The sequence below is a fragment of the Lathamus discolor genome, chromosome 4 (genome assembly GCF_037157495.1).
Source record: "Lathamus discolor isolate bLatDis1 chromosome 4, bLatDis1.hap1, whole genome shotgun sequence".
Lineage (NCBI taxonomy): Eukaryota > Metazoa > Chordata > Aves > Psittaciformes > Psittacidae > Lathamus > Lathamus discolor.
The window spans coordinates 21172360-21196452 of record NC_088887.1 but is presented as its reverse complement, the minus strand read 5'-3'; the positions used below and the strand labels follow the sequence as shown (position 1 = coordinate 21196452).

The 24093-nt window shown below is 37.2% G+C and overlaps 2 protein-coding genes across 13 annotated transcripts in view; one reads left to right on the top strand and one right to left on the bottom strand.

The window, feature by feature from the left end:
* Positions 1-24093, bottom strand: part of CMSS1 (cms1 ribosomal small subunit homolog) — a 258974-nt gene that overhangs the window by 215557 nt on the left and 19324 nt on the right. The window lies entirely within an intron of this gene.
* FILIP1L (filamin A interacting protein 1 like) lies at positions 1952-22583 on the top strand. Its single transcript, XM_065676568.1, has 2 exons — positions 1952-2048; positions 19483-22583. Exon 2 carries the CDS (start codon positions 19598-19600, stop codon positions 22250-22252), a length of 2655 nt encoding a protein of 884 aa, XP_065532640.1. The 5' UTR covers positions 1952-2048; positions 19483-19597; the 3' UTR covers positions 22253-22583.

Below are 24093 nucleotides of genomic sequence, written 5' to 3'. Positions count from 1 at the left end.
GGGTGAAAGATTTTCGTATCAAGACGGACTACAGAGATAGGTTCTGCGCAGGTGAAGGGGAAGAGGCAATAAAATACCCCACAATTGCAAAGGGAACCAACTAAAACACAGAAACAGTAGTTTTCACTGTAAGCATTTGTATGCTTGTACACACACGTAAAAAGAAATGCATGCACATTTAATTCCCAGATACTTTTCACAGATCTACTTACCTGACTCCCCCCACCTTCAAATCTTAACTGGATACAGCATCCTCCACAGCCTAATCTAAGACAGTATCTTTGCACCTCTAGTTGTCCTTTCTTCTAAAACAGTCCTAGCATAAAGGGTGAGTTTGTAGCTGAAGATGAAGTCAACTTAATGTTGCCTTTACCAAGATCACCCAGATGAGCTTTTATGTAATTCAAATAATCTACACTTGCATAATGCTTTTGAGAAAAACTATACAAAATGTTGGTTCCCCAAAACATAGGAAATAAAATATTACCCTGGTCTATCCATCGGTATATTCATATAATTTTTTCTGAAACCATGTTGGAAGTGTCAGGATACAGGTACTGCACTATGAAAGAGATCTGGAAGTTTTGTAATCAAGCATCCAAATCTGAACTTCCTCAGAAACTTACAAGTGGGATCATGTGTACACACAAGTAGCACACTTGTGAGTAAGTCTTTACCCAGCCACAGTGCAAAGGGCTGGCTGAAATTTTCCAACTAAAAAATAAGTATTTTTTTCAGGGTCCATTCAAGGTAAATATGTGCAAGCAAGCTGTCTGTCTTTTTGATGAAAAGCAAACATTTTAATCATCATTTATCTTCATATCTACAGACAACATTCCCAAATAAACTGGCCTATGTTAGAATTATATTCAAGCATACTAAAACACACAAAAAGGAGGCAATAGGACAGCTTAAGCCATACCAAAGTTTACCTGAAGACTAAAATTCAAATGCTGCAAATAAATGAAATGTGGATGCATTTACTTTAACAGAGCTGCCCAAAATAGTGTAGAATGCCTTTCAATTGTCTCATTAATTTAACCGTTAGTGGGATTTCAACACATGTTCTCTGCCTATTTCAAGTATTTCTTCTCTGTGTTCTCAATGTTTATTAAGGGTGTACACTGAAGGACAGGGAATACAAGAGATACATTTTCAGCTCTTCAATCTAAATCCTATTTTGGCTTCCTGCCTCTTTCCTAAATATTAAAACAAAAGACTCATTTTTTTTGAGACCTTCTTACTAAAAATAGGTGGTGGGACTGCTTAATTGTGTTAGCTGAAGCACAAACATACGAAAAGGAAAGGGTTTTGTTGGAAAAACATTGAAGAGAAAAAAAAATAATCAGATTTCATCTGGCCTTCCCATCACCACTTAAGAGAATTGTTTTGTAGTTACATCATCAGGAAATAAAATACTACCCTCTGAGGACCCTAACTCTTTACAGAAAGAAAAAAAAAGAAAAAAGAAGGCTCAAAGTTCATATCACCCTCAGAGGAGCACAGCTAAATTCACAGCTTTTGTCATATAAAATAAAAAAAGTCAGAAAAAAGCTCCCTTAAAACAGCTAATTACAGGAGATGACCAGGAATTTAATTTTTCCCTTCTCAAATTCTAGGCTGTGAGACTAAGTGGAAAACATGATAACTAATCAGCTAACTTCTAACAACTTTATTATCAATAACAGAAAGGAAACGCCCTAACCCAAACCTTCCGCACATTCTTCTTGGCCATGAACTAGTAGACAAATCAAGTACTTCACACAGCCCTGAGCATCAGCTAGAGCCAGAACACATTAATGAGCTTTTTAAGTTCTGGCTATCACTAAAGTACACCACTCAGACCCGACGAGTCTGCACAACACGGAGCGCCTTATATGGCTAGGCAATGACGTAATGCTCCATAGGGTTGGGGCATGCAAAGAGCCTATCTCTCATTGTTTAGTGGGACTGCTGGAATGCTCACAGCTCTGACGGTACAGCTCAACGCCTCGCTCGCACCATGGAGCAATAGCTGACCCAGGATTTCTATAGTCCAGGAGCACAAGGTAAGGGAGAGGGTGGGAAGCAAACTTCTTCTGGCAAGCACTGACGCTTCTTGCATTTTCCTATTGAGATACTTCTTTTAAAAAGTCACTTCTGAAAAAAGGGGTGAGGACTGAGAAAGAATGAAATACCCCCAAAACAGCACCAGGAGATCTAGAAGGTATCTGGTTACTCGGAAGTAGGATGACTATTTCAATCGGTAAAGCTGTATTTTAAACGATTCCTACTGAGCCAAAGGATGAGGAATTAATGTTAAAGGAGGACGTACTTAGAATTACACACACTTTCCAAATGGCTGGATAAAATCACAACTGCATTTAAAGCTGTGGAAAGAGTCCAACAGTATTGTAATATATTAGGTAGAGCTACTGCCTCTTTTTATGCTGCATTTATATGCATATGATATATATTAGCAGACGTACGCACAGATGTCTCTAAGCATTTACTATACTTTTGAACAACTTTGACTACAGAGGGATGTATAAATTGCACAAACATTACTCTGAAATAAGATTATGCTATGTCTGACAGAAACAATCTTAACTAGTTTGATTACTAACAACTTCATCTCCTACACACTGCTTCCCTCTTCTGTGTCTTGTGTGCAAGTGCCAAATCACAAGAGGACAGAACTGTCAGATTTTGAGGAAAAAAAAAAGTTTAAATCCTTGTCATCAAACAAACGATGAGGCTTTCAAAATCAGAAAACCCACTGGTCTCCTTGAGGCTTATTCCACAGGGTGCTGAACAGTATTGCAGTTACTGCAATACAGGTAAGAGAAAACAGTTTTGACAAGGCGCTAAGCAACTTGAAAGATTAGACCTTAGTGTGCTTATAATTCACATGTGTGTAGTACACAAAATTATACTGTCCTCTCTGCTGATTAAGGACCAAACCCAGTCAAATCCCCACTTATTTTATAGGAACAACTTCAATTAAGTCAATTGTACTGTCCTACTTACAAATTCAAATTACTAAGCCCTCCTCTCCAGTCTTACATGCAACTGAAAATGTTAGAAAAGAGAGACTCCTTAAGACCTTTAAACTCAAATTCTTCTTAAAAGTAAACCATGGTTTTGTCATAGGTTTTCATTTTCCTTAATGCAAAATTAAATCAGCATTAAATGTTATGACACCAGAAAGAGGTTTTATTTTGTTTTCCTTCATTTGATGTTTTAAATCCCGCAAAATCCTTGTTCAGGTATATATTTAGGAAAAATCAAAGCTGATACAATCACATGCATTTGCTGTACTAGCAAGCATATATGGATTTAGAGACTCAGTCAAAATACCATGTGTGAACATTTTCATTACTTAAAAAAAAAAAAAACAAGAAAATATTAAGTAGTTATTTTCCACATACTTCTAAAAATGTAACTATATAGAGACACATTTAATTTCAAACATAATTCACGTATTTCTATATTAACCTTGGCATTTAGGTAAAGGTCACATCCATGTTTCCAAGATAATCACTACTGTTGCAAGCAAAGGTTACACCCCTGTTGATGCCTTGAGTCTGCCTAGCTACAAAATCAGGGAAAAGGGCACAGAATATTATATAGAGAATGAAAAGATTCCTAGCAACCAGAACAAATTTAAGTTTACCGTAGAAAACCAAAACCTCAGATCAGTATCCTAAGTCCCTTACTATGTCTTGCTCACTCTTCTGTCATATCTGTAGACTTGCAGTCTATGTGCTAACATACTTAGATCTCTTCACTGATAAATGATTACTTTGGTTTCTACGTATCCTATATCCAGTGGATTTAATGTTTAATAAATAGTAAAGTTATAAAGTGTATGTTAGCTACATTATGAAAACATAGGTTATGAACTAAAGTTAAGTAACATACTTTAAAGAATGTGTCTGAGTAGAAAGGATTAGCTGAAGTCAAAGGACTACAATATGATAAAAAAAAAAATCATACAAATGCAACACATGCAATAAACATCAACACTTGATAAAGGCAGTAACTAGAAACCTACACATAGGTAAGAAACTATTTCAGCTCCTCTAAATCCAACAGAGGAGGAGGGGAACATTCATCATTAACTACTGCTTTAGCAGTTTCCACAGTACTATCTGTGCTGTGAATGCCACTAGCCTAATATGAAACATAACATCTAGCAAAAGCCATAAGAACTCTATTTGCCACAGTCCATCCTTCCTAGATCAAAAGGGAAAATATTTATCACTTAATACCTACAGAACCAATTTTGCTCTCATTTATACTAACTGGTAAAAGAAGTCCACAATAATTAAACTGAATTATAATGTATCACTATTGCTGTATTGCTGTATATCAATATTGCTGTATACCATCACCTCACCCCAACCCCAGTATTACACACTCTTTTATCAGATTTCTTAATACGTATTGAGAGTATCTAATTTCAAGCAATTAAAACATTACCTTGAATCACCTAACAGTAAAAGGAGGCAGCAAAGGAAAAGAATTATCACATAATTCAGTCTTCAACAACTGTATTTCTCAACTTATATTTTTTTAGTAACTTTTAACAATATCCAATGTAAAGAGAAAGCATTTTTAAGAGCAAGTATATCCGCCAGAAATGAAAGTCAACTTCCTATCTTTGTTCCTTCCCCGCCATTTCCCTTCCCTCTACTGACAAACATCATGTACTGCTGACAGCAGAATTTTTAGAGATTTGATCCAGAAGAACAAGGGATATAACACACACTTATCTTCCCTGTCAGTACTAGTAAAATCAAGTATTATTTACCTAATACAGTGATGAATTACCATGCTTGCCATTGTCATAGGATAAAAAAATCAGCCTGTTTTAAATCCCAGTTTTCCCTCTGTGCCAGTTCTTAAAAGGCTGGTACATTTCCTCAGGAAAAATTCTTTACCAGGCATAGTTTGGCACGGGCAAGCGAGCAGCCATTGCTCCTCTAGACCTCTCCTGCAAACAGCTTCTCACAAATCCTGGGTGTAGTATTACCTTAATACAGTTCATTAAAGAAGCAATTAAAATATCTAAGTCAGAGAATCCTAAGGAGTTTACAGTGTAGGAAGACCTATCTTTAAAAAGCATCCTATAAATTTTAGTTTTGATTCATTAATAGTTCCCCTTAATACTTTAGTCTGCCATCAAGTTGATTTGAACTTAGAAACTATGCCTTAGCAATAGAAATAAATAATTTTCAATTGCCTAGGTTTGCGTTTCTTATATTGAATGGTTCTGCCATGGCATCCTTGAGGTTCATGTTGAGCTTTTTTGAAGTGGGTGAAAGCTTGGTTAGTTCCCCCATTCACTAAACTCTGTTACTCAGCTCCAAGACGTAAGAGGCATTGCTGAAAACTTCTAAATATAGTGCCCAGTCTTTTGATTTAAGTGAAGTAATGAATGTTAACTCTTAACACCTCTCAGTATGTTACGCTGATTTTGAGGTTTCCTGTGTTTTCTATCAGTGAGAGAGAAATCACTTTGATTGCATGTCCATGTGTTGTTTCTGGAAGGTCAGTAACAGCACTCAGGCTGATGCACCAATGGAGCACACTCAGGCATTCACAGCTCACTTTCCTCCAGTGTTCACAAATTCAGGGAAAATATATTTGAAGGTTTTCTGTGGCAGTCTGTAGCTTGCAGTTAAAAAACAGCACTAAACCAGACCCTCCCAATGTACTGCCTCCACACCAGAACAACAGAACTGAGGTGACAGTAAAGAAGTGGATGTTCATGCAGTAAATGAATGCTAGCTGAGCAAACACCCAGCAACATCATTGTATAACCCTCCTTTAATAATAAAATTGAAAGCTTGGGGGTGAAAGTTCAAGCCAACCTTGCTAGACAACATTTCAACACAAACTCAAAAGTCCTATAACCTTGGTCATTCAAGTTGATAAATGCACGTACTTTCTGCCTGATGTAGAAGTCACCCTTTCTGCTACAGCTCATCATGCATATCATGATGACGTAACCTAACTGCTTGACTTCAGCTTCAAGCTGGGCAGGGGACCTACGGACAACCACCAGAGAGTGGCTACTGAGGTAAATAAGCAGAACTTGAGCCATTTCGCTTCACACTGCATGCTCATAGAAGCTGAGCAACCACAGCCCAAAACCACCTAACTGCTCATGCTCAGGCTTCAAACAAACCTTCACAGTTGTACAGATAGGGTCCACAAAGCTCCAGTGAACATAACTGAAAATGTGGATAGAAAAAACAAAAAACTTCTGACAAAAAAAAACATTCATCTTGCATACATTTCAGGTAAATAAAACAACTCATCAACCAGATTTCATTGCCCTATATAGGTTTCCAAAAGGTTGGGAAGGAATATGGCAATCACACTTTAAAGAAATGATGGGTTAAAGTTCTCAAAAGACATGCCTTAAATCTAATATTCAAAGCGATTTCTTTCAAATTCATTACAGAGAGTGGATTTAAAACTTCACTTTTTTTATTGGAGACACAAAGCTTACCTAGTGTTTGCATTGCAACTACTGCAATAAGAGTGTAAGAGAAAAGGTGTTTAAAACTGAAATGAAGCAGCACATTGCAACTACCATGAAAAATACACACAAGGTTGGCTGTTTAAAAATGGAAAATAAAACTCACATTTTAATTACATATTGGATTTTAGCACATGGACAAAACCATATTAGAGAAAGTATAAGCTCACTGAATTCCATCAATTTTTTATGGACTTAATCAATATTCTGGTAAAATGTGCATGACTTTCAGTCACTAAGTCAAATTACGAAAATTAGGAAAATTTACCACCATTACTTGGCTTACCCCAAGCAGGACTGTATTCTGCTTGGCTACAGAGATGTTTCAGAAGCCACCTAATAAATGCCACAGTTGGTTTTGTTTTCAACTTCAAAACATTCCCACTAGCCAAGCACATTCTCAGCCTCAGCAGATCCCTTCTGTTTCAGATCCCTACATAGAAAAAAGGCAAGTGAATTAATTATATGAGTCTAATTGCTTTTTTAAATTGAACCTCAGGCTGTAACTCCTCCACCTTTGGGGCAGCCAACACATGACCAAAACATCTGAAATCCAGTGCTGAACATAGTAAGCTGGATGCAGGTAGGTGGGGGAAAAAAATTACATCCGTTAATGTTCAAAGCTGAAACATTCTCTTCACTTGCAAAATAGTACCATATACTCTTTCATGTAAAGAGAAAAGTCTTTTCACTAGCAGATCATGTCATTCCTAAATTAAATACTGAATTGGCTTCAACGAAAAGGCCACCATGAACCTTGGCAGGCTTAAGACTTCTCCTAAAACACTTGTTTCTAAAAACACATCTAATATACATATATGGGTATATGCATTTGCTTGCACACGTCTAAGCAGAGCAGGGAGATAAAAAGCCTCTGAAGCGAAGTCAGCAAGCACAGCTTCAATATAAGTCAATTCAAGCTAGATAAGGACTACCTATAAGAGGAAAGCAGGGATGACACCAGCCCCTGGCGGCTTGTGCTCCGAGGTGCATACATTGATTCCCTTCTGGGGAAAGCAGCAGACAACAGCTGACAAGAATCTTTAAACTTACATATTTTGCTAACACTCTATAAAGGAGGAGGGAAGAAAAAGTAACAATGGTATATGAAGAAGCAGCCGCTTTGGAAAGTGTCTGTTTGCCCTTGCTTTGTTCCTGTCCTCTGCTTAAAGCTCTAGATGTCATCTTTGAGCGTAGGAAAATATTCCTACTTCGATCAGGATTAACTGGGTGGGGGGAATCAGAATTTGACAAGGTAACATTTTATAACCTGCAAATTACCTTCTCATATATCTGGGCTAATGCAGTTAACCAAAGAAACTAGCAAGCTCTGTCTAGAGATAATTGTGTCTTTTTATTTTCAGCATTTCAAATCACATTATAAATTAATGATAAAAGCTAAAATGTATTACATCAGAAATATACTGTACAAGAGGGCATGCTACAGCTCCTTCATTTTCAGTGACATCTGAAAATAGAAAAATATAACCTAAACATCACAGACCATCAGCCAAGAGGCAAGAAAAGAGGTCAAATAGGGCATGTAGTCAAATGTCCTTCAGTCACATAACAGTACTGACTTATAAATCAATTTGGGGTACTGTAACAAGGCAGAAAACTTTTGACTGAATTAACAGTTGTTTGAAGAACAGGGAACACTTAGAGTCTAAAAGTCTTCATATGAAGGGGCAAGGGAAGCATACACAAATATGATGCTCCTCTTTCCTAAAAAAACCTTTTTCTCTCTGACAGTTTTTGAAAGGCAGAGCAAGTAAACTGGAAAACAACTAAAGATGGAAAAATAAGTACCCCTCTTGGCTTTAGGAAGATTGTTCAGACCAATTTTAAAAAGCTTTTAAGAAACCATTGGTCACAGAATAGCTAGAACTAGTTAAATCCATTTTTTTTTTTAATGGTAACAATTCAGGTTTTTTTCCAGAGACATTTATTTTCCAAACCAAGCAACAGCTGCTGAACTCACATGCAAGTACCTCATTCTAGAAACAAACTCTTACTGGCACATTGGGTGGACATACGACTAAAGGACCCACTTACGCTTAAGCAGGGCATTTGATCTTTAACACAGTGAACTACCAAGGCTGCAGAAGAACAGAAAAATCTTACTTTAACAGATCATAATTGACAAATCTGAGTAAAAGATGCTCTTTAGTTAAATAATTCATCACAAGTGAAGTGGGTACTTAAAATGCTATCTAAATATATAAATTAAATTATGAAGTAGACATTGGTTAGAACTATAATTGATACACAGATAGACTCCACAACTCGTTAGAGTTGTGAAGTAGGTATGCTTTTATTCAGCACTGAGGCACATGGGGATTGCTGCTCCAAAGGCATGCACACTTACCCATTACAAAATTTCTCAGATTATCATCCTTAGCTCTCCACTGGATCTTCCTATCCTGTAGTCTAAAACAATGTGTTGGTCCTCTCTGAAGATCAGTTTGTAGAACTCATGTTGACCACGTAAACTTAAATCCCAAGGAAGAATGCTGATGCTAAGGATTAATATGCTTTAAAAAAAACGTGCATTGACTTTGCACCTTTATGAGACTCACCAAGAACTCCCAGGTCAGTGTGGCCTGAGGTCCTACCAAGACAAGAGAAAATATAATTTCCAAACATCCCAAAACTCAAATCCCAACACATTCAGATATAGGAGACATACAAGAAGGACATTTAAAAGGATTTTATTAGGACTTATAACAAGAAAGTGAATTATCTCTCCACTAGCAAAGTCCTTGGAACTACAAAGCTTCAGTACCTAGAAGTGTACCCAGAAGCAATTTGTAATCTATCAGAAATAGGTTTTATACAATTTCTGAAGGTCACATACTGCAAAACAGGAAGCTAGCAGCATTCTGCACCACTTGTAGCTTCAAAGCCATCTTTACCTAGTTAACCATGCTGCAATTCATTACTACAACTTTTTTCACCTGTGTCCTCCAAGATGAAGTACAGGACAACTCCACCTTAGAGAAAATGGACACCCTCACATTATCAGATCTCCAGGAAAAAGATGCATATTTAGCTTCAAAGCAAAATCTCTGACGTATGTGTTATTACTGCTCTTACGCTCCCAGTCTTGGCTACTAGAAAAAGTTGTAAAGTAACTAGTAAAGGCAAACCTGATTGAAGTCTTTTGCCTATTTGGAAATCCTTAACTACATTACTTCAAGAAACCCTGCATCAAGGAAAAATTAAGTATTTTTAGCTAAATTTGCAGTAACAATTAAGGTTCATGTTTTCTGCCCCAAAAAAGGAACGGGGTGCCACCTAGGCCCAGTCTTCAAACACTCAGAGTTTATTATGCACAAAGCTACTTCAGGAACTAAGAACACCAGAAAACAAGCTCACTTTTGCCTGAAGATCTACGTATATACTGAAGATTTTATGGGTATGAACAGGACCCTCAAGAAGTCATGGAATTTATCCTCCTGCACAGGAGTGACACCACCTACATCATTCCTGAGGAATGTTTGTCTAATTGTTTTTAACTAGCCCCATTCCTCCAAATGACAGCAAACTCACAGCCTTCCCAGACAGTCCTGTTCAGTACTAAAATACTTTTATTCAACTTTCAGTGTTTAATCTATGTGGTTCTAATCACAATTTCCACACATAGATTCTTGTCACATGCATTGAGAGTATTAAAAACATTAAGTCTGCAGCCAGCCTCCACCTGTCTAAAAAACAAGTGGCCACTGTACAAGTGAGCAGCTTATCCAGGAGTGGCAGCAATAAGGATGCCTTCAGTTCAACAGAGGAAGTATGTATGGCAGCATGGAAAGTTCTAAATTCTACCACTGCTGATGACTAATAATATACAAATAAGGCCATAGTTAGTGTAAGAGATAGGCACAGTGCCTATTCTGCCCATGGATAAAAATGTGGCTGCAGACATTTATTTGTATATAAAATGTGTGTTAAGATCGTTTTAGAGAACATACAGTTCCTGTAAATGTTATGGGAAAATGACATTTACGACTAACCAGTCTCCTCTGAGTAACATGAGGTGTTATTGTTGGCTTAGTGCATTTTCTGTCACACTAAAAGTATTAACTAACTGAAGTTTAAAAAAGGTTGTACAAATGGGATCCTTGCACAATTATGCCAGCTCTGGTCAAGACAGCAGCACTAGCACTGCCCCAGGTGAATCAGACACCAGAAAAGCACCTATTTTCCCAAATGACCCCTAAAATAAGTATCCATAAAAGAGGTCCACCTTGAACCTACACACTATGATGTTATATACAGAACAAAAATATATAAAAAAACCCACAAAATAGAGACAGTATTTATCTATTTATTGAAATTGCTCACAGAAAACTTAGATTGTTTGCTTAATCTGAAGCAAGTATCTTTAAACTGAAAAGTGTAAAAAATGACTTGTGGGTTACAAACATACATGAGCTGAAGCAACTAACTCATTCAGGGAATCAGAACTTCTGCAAACTCCTCACTCACTTGAAGGATGCAGATTAAATAGCTAAGACAAAAACTCAGCTCTCCAAGTATTACACTTCCACCAACAGTAAACAGCATGGTAGTATAACTAAGTAGTATTTGCCTCGCACAAACTACACACACACGACTGGGGTACTCACTGCTACTGGCAGCCTGACCAGAATTTTCCAGAACTTGGGCAAGCTGCACTCCCTTGTTTGTGCCTAATCTTCCCATGGGGAATGGAGAAGAAACCATCTAAAAGATAGTTTTCAAGAGCTCAATTAAGTCCTACTACAATTCTTCAGTTGCTACAACCTAGCAACAGACTACAATGGTAGCGATTACTGACACTGACACTCCAAACAGACAATACAAACACATCACCTGCCCACTGTGTGGGGGAGGGGATTAGTGGAAAATCACTGTCCTGTTTATCTCCGTAGTACTGACTGTTTTATAACACTGGTGATTTTTAAAACATCTCAGTAACTGGTCAAGCAATAATGCTCTAGCACGAATGCTTGAACTATACATTTAAAACAAAACTCAGGTTCATAAAGACACAGGATCTCTCCCATCAATTTAACTTGTTATCATGCAGCGTCAAGTATCAACCTATCAAATGCAATCACTTCAATGACACTATCATTTAAAAATAAATTATAAAAAGCAGTTATTGTGTGTAGTTACTGTACTAAATCCTCTTTAGCTTAATACTCATTCTAAAAAGAATCCGTTACACTAAGTCAACGCTGCTTTTCCATTTTAATAAATCTGAAGTTCGGGCACAAAATTCTACTTGCTAAAGATGAAGAAAAGACAAAAGTGGGAGCTGGATTTGTAGCTGTGAAGTTCTGCCTCGCTCTTGTTGCTTTGACCCCTATACCACATCTCTTGTGGTTCATCTTTCCATTTCCTTCTGAAAGCTTTCCATCTGCTGAACTATAATTTCCTGGCTGATGTAAATTTGAAGAGTTCCAAATTCTGGTGTTGCATCTGAAATTACTTGCTTTATCTCCAACTTTACAGGCAATGTGGAGAGAGGGTGAGAGAGAGATAGGAAACGGGGGATGAATACAAATTATGGTAATATGAAAAAAACCCAAACTACTAATAAAACCCAAGTCGTATTCCATGGGCCAGTTAAATTATCAATGAGTTCAGATTCAAACAGAAGATCAACAGTCATGCTACATGTACAATTTTACTCCACTGAAATGCCAACAGTAATAGATACTAACTTCAAAGAATACCTGAAATAGCTGTTACATCTAGGAAGAGGGAAGAAGAAAGAAGAGTACATCTCAAAACCAGCGACACATTGGAGTCCAGCTCACAGTTTATTGTGTCATGTTTCTAGCAGCTGGACTCTGGGACCCAGAGTTTTTAAGGCTAATTTCAAGTAAAGCTCATTAATAATTGCAGTCTTCTCAGGTCAGCATTCATTTACAATTGTTTTTCAGGATACACAGTCAAGAAAAAAAACTAAAACAAAGTAAAAACCTGCCAACAATTTAATAGGATAGCAATTTCTTCATCCTCCCCTAAAAAACCTGCACTTTCCTATTATAATCTCAGACACTGAGGATGGCTACCATTACAAGATTAAAATTGAAAGGACAGAATTAATAACTATCACCTTGCACATTCAAACAGTTACTGCCACAGAAAGCACTCATATTTTTTTTACACAAGACTGATATGTAATTTCCAAGAACATCTGCATACGGAAAAAATATAGAATCATAGAAAGGTTGGGGTTGGAAAGGACCTTAAAATCATCTAGTTCCAACCCCCTCACATGGGCAGGGCCTCACACTAGACCATGTCAGCCCAGGCCTTGTCCAACCTGACCTATATAATTCAAGTCTGAATTTTATATTCTTAAACTGAGGTTTCATGGCAAAATAATACTGAATTCTAGTACTGAACTAGAATTAGAGCAACTCTAGGTGAATGATAATCCAGTCTTGAATATTATATCAACCAACATAAATTTGTTAAAAATTTCTCATGCCATTTACTGTCACCAAATGTACACAGGATTTTAAAACATTTATGACTGCCAATATCCATCCCTATATTGCCAGGAATAATTTTAAGCAGTTTAGTAGTTGTGAAATCATGGTCACAAACAACATTACTGCTCCAGATTAATTAATTTTTAAAAGACTGTATCATCTGCATATGTTTACTCAGCATCACAGCTAAATACATCTGGTTATCCATTTGAAATTTTGCCTGTTAACCCAGAACTGGCAACACCATTCATCATCTATGACTTCTATTAAGACTTGTAAAGCAACTCAGCATTTTAAGCATCAGATAAAACAATAATTATTCTTTGGTAGCCTGTGGAGTAATAAGCAGAACTCACATCCCCCTCCATGTAAATTCTCATTTTATAAAACAAATTTCCTTATCAAGAAATTGCCTTACACGCAGTCTCTTGCAGTTGAGACACCCTTTGTGGAGGTCCACATCCTAGTATAAACTAATGAATTAAAATGTACATATGCAAAAATACACTGGAAAATGCATTTTAAAGTAAGTGTTTGCATTCTGTCGGGAAGTGCTGACTGATTAAGATAAAGGCAACAGATTACACAACAGCTATGGTATGCTGTTGCTGCAGTAATTTCAAAGGCTTTTGACTTTCTTTGTGACAGCGAGAAAAAAGAAGCATTAATAAAGATAAGAGAGACCCATAAAAGTAGCTATAATATATGTCTTCATAAAAACTACACATCTATAAGTAGAATTGTAGGCAAAGGAAAAATGAAAAATAATAAAATGCACAGCCACCCCAAGAAACCCGTTTTAAGAAACCCAAATTTTGTTGCAATAAACTGTGGAAGGCACAGACAGACTGGCTGTCTTCCAAAACCAAATATTTAACTGCATTGCTGTCAAAAATTACAACTGTTTGCAAGATTCACCAGAAATGATGAAGCAGGTTTCTTCTCTCACTAAAGGCCAGGCCATGGCTTATTGCTAACTGGGAAGAATGCCTCAGAGGAAAAGGCATGACTTCATCTACATTTAAAAGCTTTCAGGTTAAGTGTTTTTATTTGCATCACACAGGGGGAAATTCAAGTACATGTTCAAAACTTTTAGAAGCAAGTCTCCCTCATGTTACAACCTGTAGAACCCTCTAGTCAGCTAGATCTTTAACCTGGAAAAGGATGAAGAGCACAAGTTAGATAGAAATATGTATCTTTACGATTTAAAAAAAGAAATAACCAACAAACAAACCAACAACACATTCATAATCACCATCATTTCTGCAGAATAACCTGATAAAAATAAAGATATTGATAAGGTACATATTAAAATCTCCTCAATAATTCAGTGAAAGGAATGTTTGAAGTACAGCTTAACAAACCAACACCTATTTCACTTGCATCAACAGCCTTTTCTAAAGCCATCATTTTTTTTTTCTTTAAGCAATCTTGTAAAGTATTGGTTTTATCCTTATTATTCTAAGATTAAGGATTCATTCTAGAACAAACTCAAAGCATTATAAAATAAGGGTCTCATGCTTTCTTGGGTTTCCCTGATACTCAGAGGGAAAAGTCATCCCCTTAGATTGCTCTAAGAACATAAAACAGCATTGATGTAATACAGGTCCCCCCATAACAACAGAAAACCCCAGTTAAAGACAAAATGATATCAATGACACCAAGACGAACTGTTTTCGGAGTCCCCATATCTTGTAGAGAACACATTGTCATTATGTTGCTAAATATAATGCAGTGTAGCCAAAGCTATATATACTTGGGGGGAAAAAAAACAAAAAACAAAACAGAAACCAAGAGACAAAAACAAAAAACCAAGCCAAAAGCAAAAAAACAAAATACTGTAAAGCAAGAAAGTACAGTTGGATGCATGGGATTAACATCAAGAAGCTATCGTACCCATACTAAGGAAAGTGATTACGATTAACAGAGGAGAGCTGACCAATACAGTGTTGTTACAGAAATAAAAAGGCAGGCAGCTGGTATTGTAAACCATCATGGCAGTAAGCCACTAAAAAAACAGTAATTTATAACAGAAGTTCTGAAGAAAAAGTAGTAAGATACTACCCTCACTCTGCATTAACTACCTAACGTTTATATTCATAAAAACATGAATGTTAGGTTTGAAAACTCACCTGGAGTATTGTGTACAGTTCTGGTGTCCTCAACATAAAAAGGACATGGAACTGTTGGAACAAGTCCAGAGGAGGGCCACGAGGATGATCAGGGGACTGGAGCACCTCCCGTATGAAGATAGGCTGAGAAAGTTGGGGCTGTTCAGCCTGGAGAAGGCTGCATGGAGACCTCATAGCAGCCTTCCAGTATCTGAAGGGGGCCTATAAGGATGCTGGAGAGGGAGTCTTCATTAGGGACTGTAGTGACAGGACAAGGGGTAACGGGTTAAAACTTAAAACAGGGAAGTTTAGATTGGATATAAGGAGGAAGTTCTTTACTGTGAGGGTGGTGAGGCCCTGGAATGGATTGCCCAGGGAAGCTGTGAATGCTCCATCCCTGGCAGTGCTCAAGGCCGGGTTGGATGAAGCCTTGTGTGGGATGGTTTACTGTGAGGCGTCCCTGCCCATGGCAGGGGGGTTGGAACATGATGATCTTGAGGTCCTTTCCAACCCTAACTATTCTGTGATTCTATGAAAACAATTCCCAATGCCTGGTTTTGCTGGCCTGGATTCAGAAAGAGTTCTTGTAGTCCTATGAAGTCAACTGCTTGGAATTACCTGTGAAAGCATTGACTAAATGATATACCTATCTTTGCCTAACATGAAATTACATGATCATGAAATTCAACTGAAAACAAAACCAATAAAAATATTTTATTAGATACGGGAGTGCCTGTTTGCCTGTTCCTTTTTTTTTTTTTTTAGCCAACTGTTTTTGACCTTTGCATATTTTTGGCAAAATTGGTCTCTCAAATACTCTGGATATTCTTCTTCAGAAAGACAGCATTTTGGATGAAGTTAACAAAAAATATTTTTATCTGTCACAGAAGTATCTAAAATGTCACAAAATGCTACAGTTACAGCACTTTTTCAATTAAACAAGTGATTTGCCTTAATTCAAATTATATATGTAATCAAGCCCTGACCTGTGCAACTCAGGTTCCCCTAAAATAGCTGACCAAAACCAGGAGATTAATTAAAAAAGACCAAAGACCCACACCACCAAAACCCCCAAAAATTTTAGTGTCTTTTTCCATTCCTAAGTGCATGCATACAGACACACTTGCATGACCTACTGAACCATGAAACAGAAATTCAACAGCCAAAGAAAAATTCTTCTGCAAATATTAATGGACTCCAGTTGACTCCTTACAATATCGGTCTCAACTCTGTCCAAGAAATCATTATCTATTCAGCACTCTTGAGGGCATTTTCTGTATAGGAATACATGAATAAGCATACAGTTAATCAAAACAAGTGCAAAAATTTCACTACACAATATACTAAAAGAAAAAAGAAAGGTAAAAAAATCCTTAATACATCACTTTTTTCATTTTAGAAGCACATTAAAATCCTTTAACTCACAGCTTCTGCACTATGCTCCATAACTTGACTTCACTGGAGTGATATTATATATAAGTTGTTTTTAAAGAAACAGATCTCTAGAAATATGTGCTTGCACTTCTGTTTTAGTCCTAAAACTGTATTTTTTCTTTTGATTGAAGGAAACATTTTCAAACACCCTAAAGTCTTTTCGCATGACCAAACAAACAGAATCTCTTGAAAATCCTTCTCAGTTTATACAATGAAACAGGTCAGATATCAGTAGCTCAGGCACTTGAATTTAAATAACCCTTACAACACAGACTTGATCAGAAATTGGGTTAAACTACCTCAGTCAAGCACACAGGTTGGGCTGGAATCTCATGTGCTTTGCTGAAACAAGTCTTAAGCATTAGAGATAGCTTGAGAAATGAAATTATAGAAGAGAAGACAGGAAAAAATATTGTACATACACTGATGCTCACTGGAAGGCCTGTTAGGATTATTCACTCAAACATTTGTCAACTTTATTATTTATGCACAATTATCTTATTTGCATCATAAAAAAAAATATACAGCAACCTGATGACGAAGTTTACAATTGTCATTTACTATCTGGTCTAAGAGTTTTCTTTGTAAAGCAATTTAAGGGACACCAGTCACTGGAGCATTACAGTTTCATTTGGCCAGAGAGACATCATCTAATTAACACGGAAGTGTTAGGTAAAATACTGATTAATTTAGGTATTAAAATACTCAGTTAAGTTTGTGTTACAAAATTAAATTATAGCGAAGCAAGCTAAAACAAATCAAATGCTAGTAAGTCCATGTTAACAGTATTAATATGTCTTAGCTTCATGCACACAAAAAAACTGAGTTCATTCCAAATGAAATTGTTCGTTATGTTTCTGTTATGGTTTTATATCCATGGCAACAATAAATCATCAACTGAACTTCACTACTCAAGCATTTAGAGACAAGGGTGGGGAGGGAAGAGAGATTTTTACACAAAAAGAACTCAAACTGAAAGTACCCATGAAAAGCAGACAAAAATTTATGTGCCAAAAACACAGTAAAAAGCAGCCTTTGAAGACAATGCAGTCTTCTCCCCAATTATTGTTCTGTCAACCAGCAGCATTCCTTCAAGATCATTTCGCAAACTTCTCCTTCTCCGCTTCTATTATTTCACATCTGTTTTCCCCATTATGTTAATTGACTGTCGCAAAGAATGTGGGGCTGCTTTAAGTCTTTGATATCAACTGTTTACTGCTACTTCCCATTCTGTCAATTTTTCATATAAAGCATTTTATTACTTTCAATATAGTGCAACTTAAGCACTAAAATAAAAACAGTGGGAAAGGTAAAGATGATGCAAGAAATTCTGTAGTCGTAGACTTCTAGACAACACCATCATTAAAACACGCAAGTCTGATGGGCAGTTGTATAATGTATAATGGCAGGGACTTCCTCTCTCCGTGCAGGAAAAGTACAATGCTGCCAACGGGTATGCTGCTGAGGCAGCCTCTTAAATGCCCAGAAATATACGCCTCCAGTCAGTCAACAACTAATGAAGAGCTGTGCAAAGGAGGCCTCTATCTAAGCTCTTCCTCAGCTGAAAGGATGGCTGTAAGAGGAACTTGTCAGTGGGAAGCCGCAAAGATGCACCACTTGGACAAGGGCATCACAACAGTGACCAGAGACAAATGTGGAACAGGAATCCTATGTTCAAACAGCAGCTTATAGAGAGTCATCGTATTTCAGGAGGAAAAAAAAACTTTAGGAAAAAAAAAAAAGGCAAGGGGTCCTCAGCTAATGAGCACCGAAGCAGTAATTTTGTGCAAATACAGCACTGAGATGCAAGAGTTCCCTCACGATCTACATACAACTGAATACGTATGTACAACAGTGAAACGTAAAAATTCTAATACTTCATTACTTCAATCTAGGCTTTTCAGATGTGTCTTTAATACCAGAATATACATTTAGGTGGGCATAATCTAATTGAAAGGAGGCAAACGTACTTGCCAAACCCAATCATACCTCAGACCAACTCCACAAGCATCTCCCTGAGAAAGAAACCGCTATAAAAGAACCTAATAATTTGAGGTATTAACAAATTAAGTATGTTGCATCTTGGGTAAGACTGAGTACTAATATAAACTTGTATAACTACGAAAACCTTCAAGCATCATGTACAAGCAGGGCTGCACCCAGGTGCATCTGCAAGTTAACAGACAGCAAGACATTTGGGCTTTCTCAAGTTCAAAAGGCACAACCTGAATACCTGTTTATTTGCTGAGTGCCTTTGTGTGTGTGTGTGATACAAGGCCACAAGGCCTGCATTTCTACTGAGAACTGACTTACCTGCAGTTTTGCTCTGATGTACTGCTTAGAAATTGATACCAGGCAGCCTGACTAACTGCCTGATGTGGCTACATTTCCTTCACGTACTTTAACATCTATGATGTTTAATCATAAAACATCAGGATGGTTTATAAGCAACTCGAAGTTATTAGGAGGTTTATGGTGCTGTAAATTATACCTGCCCTTGAGGGATGTACTGATTTAATTTCTCAACCACTATGATAATCACGTTTCTTAAATAAACACCTGCATGCACATACCTAGCCTCAGCCAACAGCCAAGATCCGTATTGTTCCAGTGCAGAATACCAATCAATTTCGTTCCACTGATACCAGTCAAAAGCTTAAAATGTAAACAAAGATGCATAATTATTGAAGTCGTTAAGTCTAAGTGATCATATTGAAGTGTCCATTACAACATAACTTCTGAATAGAAAGTAAGGCCTGCGAGCACTTTCTCATGATGCTACGAGAGGTCTGCTTGTAGTTACAAGTTCAAGTGGATGTTCATGCACATCTGGAAGAGATGTCATAATATTTCAAGTGTGTTTTTAAATGTCCATTAAAATGGCTACAAAATATAATATTATTTCCTCCCACAGATTGAAAAAGCTTCTTGAACAAGAAACAGCATATCAGGCAAAAAGAGAGAAGGAAGACAACAAGAAAATAGCTAAACTGAAAGAAGAACTGACTAAACTGAAATCCTTTACTTTAATGGTGGTGGATGAACAGCAAAGACTCACTGAGCAGTTGAATCAACAAAGTAAAAAAATTCAAGAATTAACCACTTCTGCAGAAGAAGCACATGAGAAGCTGTCATTTGCTGAAGCAAAAATTCAAGAAGAACAAAGAGCCACTAGGCTGAAGGGTGAACTTCAAGCCCAAAGCAGTAAGATTTCCCAAGACCAAGAAGCAATGATGGCCAAACTAACCAATGAAGAAGGTCAAAATCGTCAGCTGCAGTTAAAACTAACTGCTCTCAGCCGACAAATTGATGACCTGGAAGAGACCAATAAATCTCTACGAAAAGCAGAAGAAGAACTGCAAGACCTAAGGGATAAGATAAATAAGGGGGAGTATGGAAACTCCATGCTTATGACTGAAATAGAAGAACTACGGAAACGACTGCTGGAGATGGAAGGAAAAGATGAAGAGCTCATAAAAATGGAAGATCAGTGCAGAGAACTTAATATAAAGTTAGAAAAAGAAGCATCACAGAGCAAGAACCTTAAAGAGGAAGTTGACAAACTTAACAAAAGAATTATGGAGCTGGAGAAATTAGAAGATGCTTTCAACAAGAATAAACAGGAATGTTACTCCTTGAAATGCAACCTAGAGAGAGAAAAGATGTTAACAAAGCAGCTGTCCCATGAGCTGGATGGCTTAAAAGCTAGAGTTGGTGAGCTTGAAGCAATTGAAAGTAAGTTAGAAAAAACTGAGTTTACACTTAAAGAAGATTTAACAAAGCTGAAGAGTCTAACAGTGATGCTAGTGGATGAAAGAAAAACTATGGGTGAAAAAATAAAGCAAACAGAAGAAAAGCTGCAAGCCACAACTTCTCAGCTTCAGGTGGAACAAAATAAAGTGATTTCAGTTACAGAAAAACTAATTGAGGAAAGTAAAAAAGCACTGAAATCAAAATCTGATGCAGAGGAAAAAGTGTCCAGTGTTATAAAAGAAAGAGATGAACTGAAAAACAAACTGAAAGCTGAAGAGGAGAAAGGAATTGATCTTGTTTCCAAAGTGAGTATTCTAAGAAAAAGACTTCAGTCATTGGAAGGTGTTGAAAAGGAACTTAAAAATAAATATAAGGAGAGTACCAAATCCAGCACCTCCTTGCAGCAGGAAAACAACAAAATCAAAGAGCTTTCTCAAGAAGTTGAGAGGCTTAAGCAGAAGCTGCAAGAAATGAAGGCCATAGAAGATGATCTTATGAAAACTGAAGATGAATTTGAATCTCTTGAACGAAGATATGTCAACGAACGGGACAGAGCTAAGCTCCTATCAGAAGAGCTGGAGGCTGTGAAAATGGAAATGGCTAGATATAAATTAACAGAAAAGACAGAGTCCAATCAAGAGCAGCACCTTTTTAAGAAGCTCAAAGAGGAGGAAGTTAAATCAAGTCATCTTTCCAGAGAAGTAGATACACTGAAAGAAAAAATTCATGAATATACGGCAACAGAAGACCTAATCTGTCACCTCCGGGGTGATCATACAGTCTTACAGAAGAAACTCCTCCAGCAAGAAAACAAGAACAGGGAGTTAGCAAGAGAAATTGAAAGCCTCACAAAAGAATTGGAGAGGTACAGACACTTCAGCAACAACTTCAGGCCTGGTCTCAATGGAAGGAGAATTTCAGACTTGCAACTTTTTTCTAAGGAAGTCCAGACAGATCCAGCACATGATGAAGCGCCTGATTACAAAACCCTCATGCCTTTAGAGAGAACAGTCATAAACGGGCAGCTGCAAGAAGACAACAATAATAAGGATAAAGACAACAATGAGGAAGAACAAACAGTGTCTTTCAAAAGCAACTCATCCATTGCAAATGCCGTGAACAAAAAATTATGGATACCTTGGATGAAGCCCAAAGAGAGTCATCCTCAAAATGGAAAGATACATACAAAACAAAATGGAAACTGTGCACAGTCTGGAGACCTAGTGCTAAGCCATACACCAGGCCAACCTCTTCATATAAAGGTAACTCCAGATCATGGACAGAACACAGCAACACTTGAAATAACTAGTCCTACTACTGAGAGTCCTCACTCCTACACAAGCACAGCAGTTATACCCAACTGTGGCACTCCAAAGCAAAGAATAACCATTATTCAAAACGCCTCCTTAACACCTGTAAAATCAAAAGCAGCAGAAGATTATATAAGCCCAGAGCAAGTAATTTCTCCTGCTACTATGGCTACTTTTGCAAGATCTCAAACTCCTGAATCATGTGGTTCTTCAACTCCTGAAAGAACAATGTCTCCTTTGGCTTTACCAAGTTCAAGTTCTCAGGAACAAATACTCTCCCCGGAGCCTTTGGAAATGGGAGCCAAGCACACCATTTTCAGAGTATCCCCAGACAGGCAGTTGTCGTGGCAGTTTCAGAGATCTAACAGTACAGGATCAAGTGTAATAACTACTGAGGATAACAAAATCCACATTCATTTAGGAAGTCCTTATGTCCAAGCTCTCACCAATTCCAAGCCTATCAGCTCTTGTAATCCAGTGCAAGACAACAGAACTCCAGCACTAGTTAATGGCCTACCCAGTAAGTCCACCAACAAAATCACCAGCAGTATTACTATCACACCAACAGCCACTCCTCTCCCACGGCAATCACAAATTACAGTAAGTAATGTCTATAACTGACCTCCATCCATGCTGACACCCTTACCAGCAACCCATCTTGTTTTTCATCCCAGCAAGAATTATTTGGAACAGCCTCTTTACTTTGGGAGAGATCCATGCATGAACTATACAACAGTATATGTAACTAACGTTAAGTTTTGCCTGCTTAGTGTTACCAAGTGTGCACTTACTGTATACCTTCTCATTGAAATACAGTTATGTAAAATATTTAGTCTTGCACTTGTGTAAATGCATCTTCATGTATTTCCATTTTCAAAATTACTTTTAACTGCAACTTACCTTGGTGGAGTATTTTAACATTACAAAAACAGTAAATAATTGGTTACTTTTATCATTGCTTGCAGAATATTTTTGTTTGTTATGTATGGTGTTGGTTTGTTGTTGGTTTTTTTTTTTTGCATGTATGGTAGGATTTTTCGTTAAGCCATAATTTTGCCTGCTAACTTCAGATAAGACTTTATTCATTATTTTCCTTGTTATTTCCCAACTCCTTCTAGCCTTCTCATTTCAGATAATTATCAATACATCACACACTCAAAATATTAAGTATTGTATCCTATTACAAATTTATGATGCATATACAGTATATTCCAGAGCGCAACCATCACTTCTTCTCCCCATCTTTTTTTACACTGTTCAGTTAAAACTCTTTTTAAACTTTATTGCAAAACTTTCTTGTAAGTGAACTGAGTTCAGAAGCTTATATCACAAAATTATTCTTCCCAAACAAGGCGGAGTTTTTTCCAACACAACAGAAAAACTGCTATCACCAAGGTATGCTGGAATACATTGCTGAATGATAACTCAGAAGAATGTATTCACACATAATCCTCAAATTTTATCCAAGCTCCCAGCCATCAGTTTAACATACAATACAATCACACAGGTACCCTGAAGAAGAATCAAGATTATGGCATATCTTCATGTTTTTCAAATAACAGGCAGAGAAAGTTTGTCAGAAGTGGTAAGAAGTACACTAAAGAAGTACACTAAACCAACTCTCCAAACATATAGGCTTCTAGGACTAGGGTGAATAGGAGTACCATTAAGAATGGACAAAACAGATGAAGATATTTTAATGATGGAGTATTAGTTCCTAAGAAGAGGACAGAAATGTAAGCAATTCCACCCTTTACACATGTACCAAGCAGTCAATTCTGGCCTCACTGAAAATACTGCTAATAGTGGAACAACTTCACACCGAATGTCAATCAGCCCACAAAACCTGGAATGCACTTTAAATGTCTTTCTCAAAAGCTGTAAACCGCAAATGCAAATTGGAAAGGTTGCTCCTTATTCTAAAAAATTAAATGCCTATGTAACATGCTGGGAGGAGGGGACGGGAGATACCTTTTATAGCAGTTCAACCTCGTTACCAACAAGGAAGTTTGCAAGTAAGCAGAAAGTCCCTACTCACTAAACCTTTATCATTATGCTGCTTACATTATCTAGAGAAAAAAAAAAATAAATATGCAGTATAACTTAACAACCGATTCAGCAAAGGACTTTGGCACACGCATTCACATAAGCAGACTTCGTAAGTCCTTTTGATGGACAGGAATTTAAATTATTACAACTGTATGTAATAACTGATTATAGAAGGAATGGTTTCTACTGAAAAGCAAAGACCACTATCCATACACACTTCAGTGAAATTAACAGTGGGGGGCGGAAATTTGCAGAAATTTGTGGCAGAAATGGACATAACAAATGTGTTACAGTTAAGCAGTAGCAATTTTAAAAAACACAAAATGTGGATCTGCACAAGCTTAGCTTAACATCATTCATAACCTGATACAGCATCTCCTGAAGCTACCAGGCTTCATAAGAGGTCTCTCCTA